Source organism: Melanaphis sacchari, unplaced genomic scaffold (genome assembly GCF_002803265.2).
Source record: "Melanaphis sacchari strain LSU unplaced genomic scaffold, SCAv2.0 Contig34_pilon_pilon, whole genome shotgun sequence".
In the NCBI taxonomy this organism is placed as follows: domain Eukaryota; kingdom Metazoa; phylum Arthropoda; class Insecta; order Hemiptera; family Aphididae; genus Melanaphis; species Melanaphis sacchari.
Window position 1 is genome coordinate 1,512,373 of NW_020271213.1, and position 18,292 is coordinate 1,530,664.

The 18,292-nt window shown below is 21.9% G+C and overlaps 1 protein-coding gene across 2 annotated transcripts; it reads left to right on the forward strand.

Moving 5' to 3' along the window:
* The first annotated feature begins 11,247 nt into the window (after positions 1–11,247).
* On the forward strand, positions 11,248–18,071 carry LOC112596776 (ornithine aminotransferase, mitochondrial). 2 transcript variants are annotated; one of them, XM_025342558.1, is made up of 7 exons: positions 11,248–11,354; positions 15,311–15,516; positions 15,641–15,865; positions 16,009–16,232; positions 16,753–17,004; positions 17,080–17,335; positions 17,859–18,071. In XM_025342558.1, the coding sequence occupies exons 2-7, from the start codon at positions 15,336–15,338 to the stop codon at positions 18,029–18,031; spliced, it is 1,311 nt and encodes a 436-aa protein (XP_025198343.1). In that variant the 5' UTR covers positions 11,248–11,354; positions 15,311–15,335; the 3' UTR covers positions 18,032–18,071. The 2 variants fall into 2 exon arrangements, with proteins under 2 accessions (XP_025198343.1, XP_025198344.1); XM_025342559.1 differs by lacking the exon at positions 11,248–11,354 and adding an exon at positions 14,760–14,863.
* Positions 18,072–18,292: the final 221 nt, after the last annotated feature.

Here is an 18,292-nt window from a genome sequence, read left to right on the forward strand (position 1 = left end):
TTAAACTTATGTATGTGTAATTTTTATCTCTAAATAAATATACAACAACTATGCATTTATTATTAAAATATCTCATCATAAGAGTTAATACCAAAACACGTAATTGATTTAAATTATGAACTTATAATACAGAGATATTTTTTTGCTATTTTAATAAAGTATACCTAAATATAGTTATGTTATATATTAGTTTTTCTGAATATTTATTTCAATTGAAATTAGCTAAAGTTAATTAAAAATAAATAATTATAGTAAAAAAAAAAAAAATTGTAGCATATTTTTAATACATTTATGTAAAAGTACTGTTAAATAAATTTTGACCAGTATCCCAATAATATTTTAATAATTTGATACTTTTATTATACCATTCTAAAATAGGTAAAATTATTTTAAAAATCAACTAAATATTATTAATATAGATTTTTATTTTAAAATCGCTTACAGCCAAAAATTGAAAACTATATAATATTGCTCTTATTTTTAAACTTTACAAAAAATGTTTAATTTTATTACACATTTATTGATAAATGTTTTAGTACTTTAAAATCTACTTTATAAAGATGCCATATTATTCACGGTGACGCAACTACACTAATATATTTATAATACTTATTTTATGTATTAAAAATAAGTAACTTTTATGGCTTTAAGTAATTTATAAAATACAATTAACCATAATTTATTAAGTCAACCCTGGTGAAATAAACTGATTTTTTTTAGAATACAGATTATATCAACATTAAATTCTATATGATAAATTTGTTTTTTCCTTCAATTATTGATTTTTAAAAAAGTATTTAAGCTATTAGATATACTTAACTATCACATACATATTACAAATAAGGGTACAATTTTGGAATGTATAAACGTATCTTTTCACTGTTTTGTGAGTTAATAGGAAAATTAAACGATTGTCTCTGTCGAAATTGTATTAAATTAATTATTAAACTAATATAGAATTGTTTTTTAACAATTCACTTATTTTAATATAAGTAAAACTATACAAATAAATATATATATATATTTAAAGCAATAATTATATTCTCATCAATCTCTTTTGAATGAGTTTTTTCTTTTTTACTAAGAAATTTACTGATTTTTAAAATGTTTTGTATTTGTGAAAGTTAACTCTAATCCCGTTTGACGTTTTTATGCATATTAAAATATTATATTTGATTTAATACGACACTGTGATGTATGGTATTAATAGTTTATTAAGAAAAAATTTTAAACAAATATTTCATATTATGTCTATATCATTAAAACATAATACTAAAATAATATTTAACTACGTACTTTAATAACATAAACAATTCAATATGGCATACGGCTCATGTATGGCTTTTAAGTACAAATTATATTTGTTGAATAAATATAACGTCACTTAATGTTTATATTATAAAATAAAATGTATAGTTATCAATTAAAATTAAATTTTTCTCTAAATTTCAATAGTTCTGCTTAGTATTCGCTTTGGTCTTTAGTCATATCAGACGATATATATAGTATATTGTTTGTCTCTCTCTAAGTAACGTAATATGTTATACAGAAATACCTATAAGTTATTTGGCTTATTAAAAAATATAAAAATACGAAAACGTAATTTTTTCATTTTTATATGTATTGAAATAACAGTTAAGATTATAAAATATAAGTTACTCAGTTTGTTAATACGTTTATTTGATGAACGCGATGTGTTGGAATACAAAAAAAAATTTAGTAATGATACAAGTTTTAGAATTATTGCTTATGTCTTAATTCGTTCGAAATATCATCTGAATATTCAATTACAAAATAATATACGCATATACGAATAATCAACTTTAAATGTAAGAGGTTTAATATTCTATATTCATCTTGATCTCTGCACTCTTTTCTTTCTAGCTGGTCAAAAACTCAAAATATTTATTTATAATTTTTTTTTAAATAGTACTTCCATAATTGATTGTACGCCACGTGATAAGTTAAATTCTGGATCTCAAATAAATAGCTCAATTCATTTCAGAGAATGAAAATCCAAAATTTTTTCTACCTTATTCTAATTTATCAGTTTCACCGAAATAAAATAAAATTAATGACCACGTGACATAGAATTCATTTGAATTTAACTTTGTATAAGTAAATTGTGTATTGATAAGATACAATTTTGTCTTTTCATCTTAGTGGTTCAATATACAACATCAATTTCAAATTTCAAATAATCCGATCTAGTGCATCACACGACAATTTTTGTAAACTTTTTCTGTGAGGTCAAGTATCTATTTGTTAATTTAGGACATGGCTAATTAATTTAATATCATATACTTTTATAAAATTTAGTTTTTTAGCTAGGAAATCAACTTGAAGGATTTAAAAAAAAAAAAATGAAAAACTAGATAACTACTTTACTGTACAGAATGAGACGAGTATACTTCTTCATTGAGTTATCTTTGCACCGATGTGACGTGCATATAAACAGTGTAACTGTACAATTTCAGTTGTAAAATGTTATACGAGGAGCAATAAAAAAGTAAGTTGCGTTTTTCTACAAGTCAAAAAATTATATAATTTTAGAAAAGAAAAAATATTATTAAAAAGTACACATAATATTCTATTTTTGATATATTCAACAAAAGAGTCTTTAAATTTATCGTATTGTAGGTATATTTTTTAAATTATCAAATTAAAATTTAATTCAAGTTCAGATCATATTCTAATGAAATAAGATTATAAATTATTATTTATTACATATTGTCAATAGTATTATTTTTATATATTATTATTGTTTATTGGAATCTAAAAATAACATCATTAGTTTCAGGCGTTTCGACTGTCAGAATATAACAAACGGAGAGTATTCGGTAAAATGCCTTTCGAATCTCCAGCACACAAACGCTCAAGTCAACAATGCATTTAAAAAAAATATATAAATCATGACGTGTATGTAAGTGATTTAAAATCTCCTTCATATTTTGTATATGAAACTTTTACAGTTCATAGTATAAAAGTAATTTCAGTGGAAATAGCATAAGAAATGATTATGGTACTGACATACTATATCAAGTGATTTTCGAATGTGTTACACTACCAATAATCGTGATTTTAGTCGATATAATTTTATTTACATTGTGTCGATACGACACTAAGACTGTCATCGGCTACGAACGTTGCTACTTATTGACTTCATAGTTCGAAATATTATTACTCAATATTCGATATTCTTTATTTGATGATAATAATCAATTATTTAAATAATCTAGTATAATATTTTTATATTTAATTATTTTTTTTTGATGAGTGATGACCATGATAAAGATGTTAATTTTACCGTTTGTGAGTGCGATTAACAAGAAATAACAATATTATTATTAGCTTCAACATATAGATTCGTGCATTGTATCAAATAGATATAAATAATTTTTAGTAATTGTTAGCGTCGAATATAAAAATAAAACAGCTTTTAAGATTTTAACTACAAAATAATTTGTCAAAATATTAACTTAAAATTATTACAAAAAAATAATCATACATATGCATATATGTATATTATATATGTAATATTATATGATTATAGTTAAAATTTATGCAGAATTTTGTTTTTATATAAAAATAAATAAAAGAATTATAAATATCAAATTTTAATAAATAGTTCAAAAATAGTTAAATTAATATTATTAAAATCATATTATGCGTTGAAATGATAATATAAATGTTTGTTGAAAATTTAAACAGTTTATGGTAGTTTTGTCATGAATTACAACAAAATAAGAAAATCGATTGATGAGAGATCATTATTATATGTACGAATATCATCTCATATTTTTTCAAAATGTATACATCAGAAACTCTTAAATATTATTAATGGAATTATTCGCAGTTTTTTACTGTAATTTATTTATAAGTTATAAATAAACAAAATCTATTTTGTTGATTTTCTCAATTTGCTATTGATATCCAGTAACAAAGTTGATAATCTAATCTATCTCATGTCTATATGAAAAATTGTTACATGAGTATAAACTAATAAAACTGATTAATACCGAAAAAAAATTATAATCTATTTTTTACTTTTAAAAGACTGTATACTTGCAGTAACATTATAGTAATATTAGGAAACAAAATGTTAGATGAACTAAAAAGAAACGTTAAAAAATATGAACTAACAGTGCATAATAACAGATAAAATAAAAAAAAAAGTCCATTTTAAATCAAAACAAAGATACCTAATTTAAAATAAAATCAAGAAAATCAAATATACAAATAACAAAATAAAATACAATTTATATAGAAAATTACAAGAGAAAATTTAATATTAAAAAAAAAAAAAAAAATTAAAAATAAAATAATAATAATAATTAAAAAAATAAATGTTAACTAAACTTACCCATAAATAAGTATAATATTATACAGAAAATAAATATCTAAACACTTTTTTGTAACTATAAAAATAAAGAGTTTTTACAAAAAATTTAAAATCTATACATTTAATAAAGATAGGTATCAAATACTAACAAATTCATCATGCATAAAAAAAATAATCCAATACCTAACTCATATTAAATATAATATTTTAATTACGAGAATATAAAACAATACCATTGGTTATAAATTTAAAAATATAATCTAATCAATAATAAAATTTAATTACATAGGTACTTAGTAAATTATTACCTATTTCAGTATTTTAAAATATATCAATTTTTATAATATTTATCTAGATAAATTACCACAGATAACTGCTGAATTTATTTAGATGAGATAATTAGATAATTTAATTATTTTATAATTAAATAAGGTAATCAAATAAATAATTTTTTTTTAAATTACTTTCCGAGTAATTCATATTACTAAAATATCCTCAATTGAGTAGGGAGTTAAAATATTAAAAAAAAAATTGACATCACGTTAAACAGTAAAATATATACAATTACTATAAATAAATCATTCATTGTGAACAGAGACTAGAAAAACGCGTAACATTGTGTTCATAAAATACAAACTGAAAATAAGTAAAATGTAGGTAATGAAAATATAAAATATAAAATAATTTTTAATTTCAAGTTTGTTAGAAAATTTAAAAAAAAATGTATGTATAAATTATGAAGAATACCTACATTAAAATATATTCTGAAAAAATATTGTAAATATAAATACAAAGTGATTATTTTATCTATCCATATTTCTTATTTCAAAATCTATTAATCATTTTGAAAATATTATTTTTACACAATTTTCAGTCGAAGTAAAAAATTGTTTAATAATTTATACTAATTTATTTTTAATTTATTTATTTTTTTTTTTTTGAATCATAATATATATTTTTAATTTAATATTCAGAAGCAGAATACTTTTTGATTATTTTAATACCGACATAAAAGTTGACATTCAGACAAGTAATTTGAGTTATAAGTATGTATTTAAAGTTATGGTGGGTTGAGTGGAGACGTAAATATCACTAAATTGTCGGTATTGTAGTCTGTTTACCTACATTTTAAGTACAAATAACTTATAAAATGCTCGTCTAAATTTTAATTTTATGTATCGAAATACTCTGAAAAGACGTATTCATAGATCTATGAAATGAAAAATGTATGCCGTTTTTTAAAAAAGTAAAAAAAAAATAAAAAATGTTGTTTTATTTGACTGTAAATTATGAAAAAAAATTTATTCAAAAACGTTGATAGCTTTTTTTTTAAATGAGTGTTGTTTATTAAAATAATCATTTATTCAGTATATATATATATATATATATATATACACACACACATAAATACAAGTTGCTTAAATATTTTATAGTAATATCTGTTTGAAAAATATTATATAAGTTAGAAATTAGAAATAAATATAAAAATAAAAAAGTTAAATAAAATATTAATTTCAATTTACAGAATTATTGTTACCTTTTAAAAATACAAGTTTTTCAAGTACGTAATTATTCATACTCACTAAAATTTGAACATAGAATTATTCTTGAGAATAAAAATAATGTATTTACTGGAGCTGATGAATATATAGTATATTTAAAAAGCAACTACCGAAATTTAAGGTAGTTTTCTAGATATGTAATATTTTTATTTCATGATTTAAATACTGGACGAATTTTTATTGATTTGTATTTATTATGATAGCTGTTGAATTTGTTGGTGTTTGGGAAAATATAAATTGATCTTCGTTTTTTTGTCATTATTATAGATCTTTAACTGCGCTGGAGATCCATGTTATTGTAACTGGTTCGGTTCAAATTTGAACATAATACAAGCTACTTTATAGACTATAATATAAACTGTATTTTATACTTAAAATTTATTATTATTTATTGTATAACAAAGCTATAGTAAGTTTTTATCTCGCAACTGGGCTAAAATTCAATAGTGATAATTTTATTTTGTATTTTGAAAATACTCACTGTACAAAATATTTTTAAAAGGTATTTTTAAATAAGTTTAATTAAAATACTACCCACCCCTATTTATAAACCACAGAACATTTTATAAAAAAAATAAATACAAATAAACATAATTTTAAAATAAATACATTCATTACTCTGCTCAAAATTTAAAATTTACATATAATTTTGTTCAAAATAATACAATAATATTATGATGTAAGTTGGTACTAATATAAAATTTAAGACACAACATAATTGTATTTTACAAGTTATCGCAACTCTGTATGAATATTTAAAATTAAAACAACAGTTTAAAACTCGAGTACAATGTATAATAATAACGCTAATGTAACGCTGTAACCATAACCCATAATTATTACTGTAGACCAATAAAATTGACAACTACAAATCTTTTATTTATAAGAAATAATGTACATTAGATAATGAATTATAGTATTATTTATTATTTATTAATAAGCTTAAAATATAATAAAGAAGTGGAGATTACTACCTGGCAGATGACAATCACCCAAAATAAGTGTTTAGTATTGACAAAAAGGGACGATACTACTATAAACTGTCACGTGTCAAGAAGTCAGCATGTGGCATTCTTCAATGCCACCAGTCAAGATGAGTAGTCGAAAAAGATACTTTGCATCAAAGAGAAAGAAAGTATTTGGAAACATAAAAACCTTTGTTAAAGCTATCTCCATCTTCTCTGGCTAACATGACTATGTCATTTTTTTTTCAACAATGTAAAAACACCATTAATGGTATAGCACATCTACAATCTTAGAAACAACTCGCGTACCGAAAATTCAGTAGTGAATAAGATAATTTCGTGATATTATTATTTAATGATATTGGTTCTTTATTGAAGGATAATATCTTGATAGTTATACTATACTTAATATTCCTTTTAGTTTAAATTTAAGTAATAAATAAACCTATACATGATATTTTAATTTTATAATTCTATGTCACTAATAGTGACTATATATGTTTTTTAGTTACTTTGTAACTTAAGTTATTTAAATTAATGTTCTATAAAAAGTTAATTAAATCATATTTTTAAAATATTTGATATGTTTAAAATCACAAACTGAGTGATGAAAGTATTAATTTACAAATATGTGTCATATGTTTTACATTTCTTTATAGGGGTAATAAAATACTTAAATTTTAAACTTTGAGGGTAATAATTGATAGTTGAAAGTTTGATCTAGTTGTCACATTGGTAGAGATGAGAGAATAAACTGTTCTCATTAATTTATAAATAATCGAGAAAAATTTAACAAAACAATAACTTTTACACAATTTTTGATAAAATTATTTTTATTTTTTTTTGTCGCAATTTAAAAACTCATATCTGTAAAAACTTCATATTTTCATTAAATATTTATAATTAAAATATTATAACTCTTTTTACATAATTTATGAATATATTAAAGTTTTGAGATTGTTCAGTTTATTTTCAATGTATGGATAGGGTACAATTTGTTTGTTAGGTTGTAAAAAAGCTTAAAAAACTTTTAATATAAGATATCTCATAAGTTATAATAATGCTTATAGCATTTTAAAAATATTAAAAATATGTGAGTGATTTTTTTTTCATATATATATATATATAATGATTAAATTCATATTATTTGCTTATATCACAAAAAATTACAAAAGTATTTTGTAATTTTTTTGTAAGTAGTGAACTTATATTTATATGTAATAGTTTTATGAAAGCTCCATTTTGAATTTTTTTAGTAGATTAACATAAAACACTATCATTGCTTAATATAAATTTTCGATTTCTAGTGTCTTCGACAGAGGACAGATGTATGTCATATAGATAAAACCACTACTAACTAACGGATTATAAAAACATAATTAGGTGATTGTAAATCATTATTTATATTTAATTATCATAGAAGCATAATTAGACTTTTCAGATTTATCTACTTTTTAATTGCACTATGTTCGCTCTAATCAAATATGATATAGATATCTACAACTTATTTATACAAGTAATTATTATAATAATAATCATTAAATTATACGGGGTTTATTATTTTAATACTTGTAATAATTTATCAATTATCAAGAAAATATTGGGTATATATATTATAATATTTAGTTATTTAGTAAAAGAGATGGTTAACATTATACGGAGCTTATTATAAAATGTTATCTATGGATTATATAATTTAACTTGATTATTAGTTTATAATATTTTCGAATTAAAAATAATTTATTAGTTATTAACGATTAATTATAATAGTTTTTTTAATAATATTAACCTATATTTAATAACTATAAAATTTTAAAAGATAAATGCATTTTTTTTTTTTTGCAGAGAAACTATTATTTTTTTATTTTGTAAAATTATCACAAGTGTCTTTTGTATAAATTATTTAAAATTACAGAATTTTATTTTTGAAAAATATTTAAATATACTGAAGTTAAAATAATTACAGTGGAGTCTTGAAATTCCGGATGAAGTCAAACCGAGCATCGATTTGCCGGAATTACCGGAGGGTTTTTAAAATTATCTACTCAAATGACTAAGATTTTTATTTTAACTCTATCAACTTTATATTTATTGTATTTTAAGTTACAATTGTTACAAAAATAATAAATAACTTTAATATAATGAATTACAGAATAAAATGTGTATAATAATAGAACAAAATATGGTATTCAGTAATTTTTTTCTGAAAAATACTTTCAAATTCGAACAAACTATTTCTATTTACAAACAAATGGACTTATTCCATCCGAATTACCACGTTCACCGGATTATTGGGGATCCAGTCCCGCTCTATTGTAATTGGTAATATTTCTAAACAATAATTTCAATTAAAAAATTATTATATTTTTATTTAAGCTTTGTGGATTTTTGAAAAAAAAATGTCTACAACATAGTTACCTATAAAAATGATTATTCTTCTATTAAAGTATCGAACAATTAATATATTTTCGGTTAAAATAAAACTAGGGTATATCTTCAATTAAAGTATCAACAAATTAATATATTTTCGATTAAAATAAAAATTGGGTATAATACTCTAAAAATATTTTATAAACGCTAAATATTAAATTTTAAACACCTGGAAAGTTTCGCTATAGTATTACTAGTTACATTATTATATAACTTGTATGTAAAGTTTTACGTTTGGTATAAATTCAATATAAACAACGTCTGAAAACAATAGATTTGATGAAATTCTTGGTATTTATTAACTATTAGCTTAAAATTAATCTAAATGTTTTGGAAATTTCAATAAGAGTAGTAACTAAATAATAGTATACGTATAATCAAAAAGTATTAAATTACTTTAAATAGTATTTTTTGTATTACAACAAATACCAATTAAAATAAATAGTTATTTTTCGATAAATAGATTAAAAAATATCGTGTCACCAATTTATGATCTGGAGTGCTCGATGTTCTTTTAATTCATAAATGTTTCAATTATGTTTTGAGATTAATGGTAGAGTTATAAATGTTGAATAAATTGATGTATCAACTAGTTGTATTTGTTTAGCTGGTATACAAATTACCTATATAATATTTATATTATGTACACGTTTTCTGTTGTTTTTCTCACTTATCAACGGTATTACTAACAAATTTTATAATATATATAATACGCAAATGTTATAGTACGTAGTATAATATAATTTATTTATTTTCACTTATATATTTATTTGGGTTATAACTTTAAAAAAAATATTAAAATATATAAAAAATATTTTCCTTGTCATTGTTGGTTTTGTTGGTTTATATTATAATTTTGTAAGTAGCTTTCTCAGTTAAAAAAAATACAATGTTTTTGCTTTTTTTCATTGTTTCACTCATACAATAGAATACTCCTTTACCTGGAATTAAATTATCTGAAAATTATGTATTTATAAATCTACAAAGTTCTACTAAAATCTTCTTAACGCAATATCTACTGTGAAACTCAAAAACTCCAAGTATTAGAATGTTTTTTTTTTATCAATTTTATTTTGATAAACGTTTTAAATGATTTTTTTTTAGGTATATTGAAGTTTGGTTATTACTTTTTGTTTTCATTTCATATATTTATTTGTTATTCAAATCATAATCGAACATTTTAGTGTACACCAATATGGTATTTATAAAAGCAAATATACTTTGTTTATTTAATTAACTTAATGCCACTTTAATTTAATTAACGCAGTGTAATATATTTTTTATTTAATTTAAAAACACTTTAAATTAATATAAAAGAGTTAAAAACTATCAGTATTTCACGTATTATTTTTGTGACACGACTGTCATATTCAGACTAGATTATTTCATATTAAGAGCCATAGTTTACATTATTTTTGTATTTCAATTTTCCGCTTAAAGCTGATTACCATAACTAAAAAAGTAATTTAAAGGATCATAAATATTTTCTCTAAAATATTAATCTAAATGTTCAATAAGGTTGTATTAGTTATATTAAGGTATATAATTATATAATGATATGTATGTATGGGTGAAAATATGGCGAATTATTGTTGATTAAGACTGAAAATAAAAATAAACTTAATATTTAGCTATTACTAATTAATATCTAATAGTATTAAAGTTTCTGATATTATATAGTTTTAAACAATAAAAATTTAATGTCAAGTAAAATGTGTTTGTTTTCAATGGGTATTATGATTAGAGTTATTATTTAGTTTGTAGCTATATTATATAGTTACGAATATGTTGTTGAACATGATTTTCTATAAGTACATGTTGGACATAACATACTTAATGCACGTGTCAAAAATGGTGTGTTTTTATCGAAAATAAAGAAATAATAATGAGATAAGATAAACCTTATTAAACGGATCAGTTGTTGTTTGGAATACACGTTTTTAAATTAGTATAAAATCCTCGTAATCACTATTTAATGTTTATTACAAGTTTTCCTACTATTTACGATATTCGTATCGTGTGGGTATAATATATTCAAGTTTTACTAATCTTTATGTAAGTATAAAATGTTTGGTTAATTATTTTGTTATTATTTTAAATAATGCAATTGATATTTATCACAACTTATAAAAAATTTTAGTTTTTTTTCTTAATTACATTTTAGAATTTATGTTTTCTATTTTTAGTAATGCCATAGCTTATTTTTAAATACTATGGATGTAGTTGTAATTTTAACTTAGATGGTATGTCAGCCTTTATTATTTATTCTAAGTTAGGTCAATATAATATGTTTTAATTGTTTAAATTATTTGATATATTTAAATTTTATAATATAATAAAATAAAAATAAATTGCTTGGAGTGTAAATATGTTTTACTACCTATAATATATGATAAGCATATATTATTAAGTGCAATTTATTTAAGAGTGCCCATATGTGTGTCTCCGTCTTACGTATATACAACATAGCAAATTTTTGTTCAGTAGAATCTATTTTATGTTCTTAGCTTTAATATTAGAGTAAATTTACCCATTATCAAACTTAAAGGTTTTTATAAAGGAATTTAATCTAAGTTATGAGTATTTTAAAATTTAAATATTTTACATAGCTCGAATTTAGTTTAAAATTATAATATTAATAAAAGCCCATGCAATGGGCTACATAAAATTCTTACCTTTAAGTTTGATAATGAGTAAATTTACTCTAATATTAAAGCTAAGAACATAAAATTGATTCTATTGAACAAAAATTTCCTATGTTATATGTAAGACAGCTAAAGATAACATATGTGGCTATGGTGTCCTTTTAATGATTTAAAATTAATTTAATTATAATATAGGTCTACTCTGTCTGTGATAAAGTTCATATGTCATTTTCTAAATTTTCTAAATTTAGATTATCTAAATTAAATTTTTTAGTCATCTTTTAATTAATTTTTATATAATATTGGAAGTATTCTATTGATACTAAACACTTAGGTATAGGAAGTCAGGTATTATATAATACCTGTATAATTCAAATGAATATGAAATTCTCACCAAAAAATAACGATTTAATTTTATAATTTATTTTAATTATTATTTTAGACTTCATTCACCAAAATATCAAAATAATATAAAATTTAGTAACGTTATATATACAATTAAACTACTATTTTATTTAAAATAATTTATAACAAAGTCAATCGTTAAATTTTGGACATTAGTGTACTATAATCTTTTAAATATATTATATGCTAGATAATACGAGAATACGAAGTATACAATATATATTAGAAATTACAACATAAATTCGATATTCAAACAAGAAATAAGTGAATTTGTTAATATAATTATAAATTTATATTATAAAATATATTTGCAGTTTCTTTAGTATGGGTGTTAGTTATTTAAATAATAAATTGATTATTTTTTAAATGAGAAAATTAGTTTATTGGTATCCAATTTTTAATATATACATAACATGGCTAACTTTATTTACATAGTAAAATAAAAATGTATTTAATGCTATACTTATCGACGTTATACCATTTATATGTTTAACGCAATTTTACTATTTGATAACAAAACATAATTACTATAAAATATCATCAATTTTTATTTACAATTAAATAATACTATCATGACCTAATATGATAAATATAAATTTATTATGATAATATATATGTATATATATATATTTAATGTAATTACTTACGAAAAATAAATATACACTTCACATAAGTTACATATAGGTTTATTAATAATTAACTTTTCTATTCCAACAGCGGTAACAAAGTTATTTGCTCAAAACTTAAATTTTAGTATTTTTTAATTAAAAAATAAAAAATAAAATTACCTTATTATAAATAACACTTAACCTCCTATGATTGAATTATATTATAATTTAAATTATTATAGACTAATTTAACACCTGCTCGCTATTCTGTATTCTGTACCTAGTATAAGTTTCGAGTGTTTTTCATCAAGAAAACGCTAAATTCGCGTGTGTTTCAATATTATACACATATAGGTAATATTGAAAATTTATGTAGATACTGAATTCTTATCACAGTTTATTTATAATAAAAATTAAATAAAATTTACTCGTTATCGAATTTATAGAGAACAATATAAACAATGCGTGAGTGATGAGTTTTTTTTATTTTAAAACGAGTCATATGTATTTAAATAGTTCATTTTTTTTTTTTTTTTATTTCATATAATTTGTTTTGAAATAAATACCTATATAAAAAATAATGCTCTTTGCTGGAGCATAATTTATATTTTATCTATAAGCAAATTTGTAGTAGTATATATACATTTTATTAAGACTCTGGTACGTAACTTTACTATACTCGTATTCGTGAATGTTAGATAGAAATACACATTTGGGTGTAACATCCTCTTTAGTAATTTTCAAATTGTAATTTATTAGTTATATTTTAACTCAATAATAAATAATTATAAACGAAAAATCTTGAACGCGAATAGTCTTTTAGCGTCATATATTTCTAAATTGTAAGGACATTTTATAATTTATATATATTACTATCTATTAGTTAGTCAATTGTTTTATTTTTTTATTAGTTATTTACGATGTATGCAAGTTTGAACGCTTGTATGAATTATAACAAAAATATAATATACCAGGTCTTGTCGAAAACTGGAGTTGCGTGACAAATAACATTTAATATTATTGTTGATATTCAAAGATATATTAAATTAGAAATTATTATATAAAAACAACTTAAGTAGTGATGTATAAATTATTACTTGAATAATATAAAAATAAAGCTTTCAAAAGAAATGTTAAAAAAAAAAAAAAATGATTTAGATTGAAAATTTATGTTTATTATATATATATAATTTGACAATAATTTTACTTATCAATTAATGTATATAAAAATGTTCATACATTTACTATAGTCATTCAGTCATGCATTAATAATGATTAATGACTACTTAAATAAATAATTTCTTTCATACTGACATGGTATATTTAAAATATTTTGTGCTTTTATCTTAATATTACATATGCCTAGCAGCTGTTACCTAATCATTTTAATTTCATCCAACAAACAACAATATTAATGTTATCATTGACCTTTTAAATTAGCTACTTTATAGAAATAAGAAATCGAGAACAAATTAATTTTTTTTTTATGTGCACGTCATGTGCTCGATGTAAAGTGTATAAAAAATATAGTCACGTAGTGTTGTTAATATTAATACGTTAATCCGTAAAATAATTATCGCATCTACAATTATTTTGTGATAATCATAATAACATGTATCTACTTTAAAAATGAATTACAAATTTAATTTTGTCTTTGCTCGATGTTCGAGAATCATTATGTTCCCCTACTGTGAATTTCCAGACTATAAACATCGAACTCGTATCAATGAAAAGGTCAATAATAAGACTTGTATTAATTTGTCGTATCACTAAATTGGAATGGTTAAATGTTCTTTTACTATTCTAAGATTATTTAAGAATAGAGTGGAGTTATAGTTTTTATTTTAATACTCTACTGGATGACTTCGTCTGCGCACAGTATTCATTTTGGTCCTGACTTAGAATTGTAAATTTTTGTTATATATATATTGCTTTTGTCATTGGAAAAAAAATCATTTATATTTTTTTAAACTTTATTTATTGTTTTAATCATAATATATGGAAATCTAAATGCATAAATAATTATTCACTTCTATTTAGTCAAGTTTTTCAGACAAATTTTTTTTATTATAATTTAACAATGTATTATTTCAGCGTATTGATAATATTATTAATAATTTTACATATTTTTATTTTAATCATTCACTCTGTTAATTTTATCAAAAGTGTTTTATTATTTTATATTTAAAATTAGAAATATTATGTATATTTTTTAGTCTAAGTTTTTATACTATTTTTTATAATCTATACTAACTTATGACATACATTTTTATTTAATTTGCTAATTTATTGTAACAAAACTATAGCCTATAGGTAGATATTATATTTTAACTTGTTCCATTATTATTTTCAGATATGATCTTTGATATCAAAACAGAATGTCAGGCCTACAAAATCGTAGTTCCCAGTTACTTAAGTACACAAGACTTTTCAATAATGTCAGTGTCACACGGTTAAGTTCAACTACTGCTAAATCATCTGCTGAAGTGATTCAACGAGAGAAAAAAGTTTCTGCAAACAATTATGATCCTAGCCCCGTGGTTATCACCAGAGGAGAAGGTATTATTTAATCGTATTATAAACCAATTTCAATCGAGATTAAAATTTCAAAATAACATTTTTTATTGATATTTTAAGTGTATTTAATCGTTATTATAAAAAAATTATAATTATTAAATTTTAGGTATTTTTATGTGGGACGTTGAAGGAAAAAAATATTATGACTTTGTGGGAGGATTTGCCACCCTCAATCAGGGTCACTGTCATCCAAAAATTATTAAGGCCATGACAGATCAATTAAACAAGCTTCATCACACGTCAAGAGCTATATTTCACGACTCGTTGTATGAACTTAATGAGTTCTTGACTAAACAATTTGGCTATGAAAAAGTTTTGAACATGAATACTGGTAAAATACATTTATTTTGAACATTTTTAAATGCATTATATTTTATGTAAATATTAATTTTTAATTAAACATTTTTCAACTGGAATAATTTAACAAATATTAATTGTTTGTTATTCAACTGACTTCCTCCATATTTATTTAAGGTGTTGAGGGAGGAGAGTCTAGTGTCAAGATAGCTAGAAAATGGGGATATAGGGTGAAAAAAATTCCACAAAATCAAGCGCAAGTTGTATTTGCCCATGGAAACTTTTGGGGGAGAACAATCGCCGCTATTTCCTCATCTACAGATCCAAATTCCTTCGATGAATTTGGACCTCATGTTCCTGGTTATCAAATAGTGCCTTATGATGATTTAGGAAAACTAGAGGTGAATATGAAACAAAGTTTATTATTAAACTAATAAATAATCACGTCGTTTTTTTCTATTTGAAGATTTTTTTTTATTTTACTAACAGAAAATCGATTTATCATTGTTATTTTTATTGGCTTATTTTATAAGTATAATTAGGAAAAATATATTTTACTAAAAGCTTTAAAGTTATTTATTTTAAGTATATATTTCTTTGGTTATTTATTTTTAATTCGCTATTTATGAAAATATTAAATTTTAAGACATAATTAGCATAATCATAGAGTTACTGTTAATTATTTCTAATAAAATAATTGATTCATACATTTTTTAGTTAATTTCATTGTTAAGCTCGTATTTAGTATTTCAATTTTTGAATTTAATTTGTTTTTATCTATCACTTGATTTTACTCTTTATCAATAATTTCCCAAAATATATAATTTTAAATTTTTTAATTAAAATATGAGACGCACTATATGGTTTTGATTTTATTATCTAGTGACCTATAGTTTAACTCCTGTTTTGAATTTTTTATAGCAAGCATTGAGAAATCCAAACGTATGCGCATTTATGGTGGAACCATTACAAGGCGAAGCAGGAGCAGTGGTACCTAGTCTAGGCTACTTGAAAGGAGTTCGCGAGCTTTGTACAAAATATAATGTTCTTTGGATTGATGATGAAGTACAAGCTGGATTGGGTAGAACCGGAAAAATGTTAGCTGTCGATTATGAAAACGTCAAACCTGATCTGTTGATCCTCGGTAAAGCACTTTCCGGCGGAGTCTATCCAGTGAGTATGACTTGAAAAATATAAAGTTGTACCTATTTTCGATAACGTATAAAATAAAATAAATTCACCCATTAGATTTCTGCGGTATTGGGTAATTGTGAAGTAATGGATGTTCTTACTCCTGGTACACATGGATCGACATATGGTGGAAATGCGTTAGCGTGTAAGGTTGCTCTGGCTTCACTAGACGTAATCATAAACGAAGGTTTGGTTGAAAACGCATTCAAGATGGGTGAGATCTTTAGATCTGAACTTAATGCACGTTTGAGCAAAGATAAAGCAATTAAAGTCAGAGGAAGAGGCTTACTGAATGCTATCGTATTGAATACAAGTATGTTCTTACTAACATAAATACATATTTTAGTAAACATAATAATAGGTATGAAAAATCAATTTGTTTAATGTAATATTTGTATTTATTATTTAAATATTTATCTTTATAAATATTTGTTTATCATATAATAAGTTAATAATATTGTGAACTATGAGCTTATATAATTTAAATATCATGTAGTTGTTAAATATATATAACTATTACGCATAATTTAATGTTCAAATGTATAACGTGTACAATGCAACTAGTTAACTACCCAATCAATGTGCATTACAATGTACGTGTGGTTTAATAATTATTTTTGAAAAAAAATATCATCAATAATTGTTTACTATTTTTAATAGTAATTAGATTTGAGCTAAAAATAGTTAAGGACTCTAAATTGTCAACCAAAACACGGGTTTTATGTTAAGCTCTAAAAGTTAATATAATAATTTATTACAGTTATTCTAAAGATAAACATATTTATTGTTTTAAGGTTAAACGTATAATTGTTTTAATTTGTATTGTACATTTTCAGAAGGAGTATCAGATGTCTACAAATTAAATAATGAACTGAAATCAAATGGAATGATATCTAAGCCTATTGGGTCGAGTGCATTGAGATTCTCACCACCATTAATAATTACAGAAACTCAATTGCGTGAAGGGATTGATATAATTGTAGATACTATAAATAATTTTAATAATTAAATTATTCATTGATACCATTATATATAAAATGATTTCAAAACTAAAACTTAATTACTTTTTACTAAATTAATATGTTCATTACATCTTAAAATGATATAATTGATTGTATTTTATAATTTATAATTTATGAATTACAAGTTTGTAATTCATATACATTTTATCAGTATCATTAAACGCGTATTAATATACCATACGATATATTTATGTCTTGTTGTGTGAGTGTTTTTTTTTATACCTACTACCTGTGTAATATTATACAAA

What these genes read in the sequence shown, in the direction of transcription:
- LOC112596776 (XM_025342558.1), top strand. Translation starts at nt 15,336, where the DNA reads ATGTCAGGCCTACAAAATCGTAGTTCCCAGTTACTTAAGTACACAAGA. An exon ending in GGTTATCACCAGAGGAGAAG is followed by an intron (nt 15,517 to 15,640) that starts GTATTATTTAAT and finishes ATTAAATTTTAG; the next exon opens with GTATTTTTATGTGGGACGTT. An exon ending in AGTTTTGAACATGAATACTG is followed by an intron (nt 15,866 to 16,008) that starts GTAAAATACATT and finishes TATTTATTTAAG; the next exon opens with GTGTTGAGGGAGGAGAGTCT.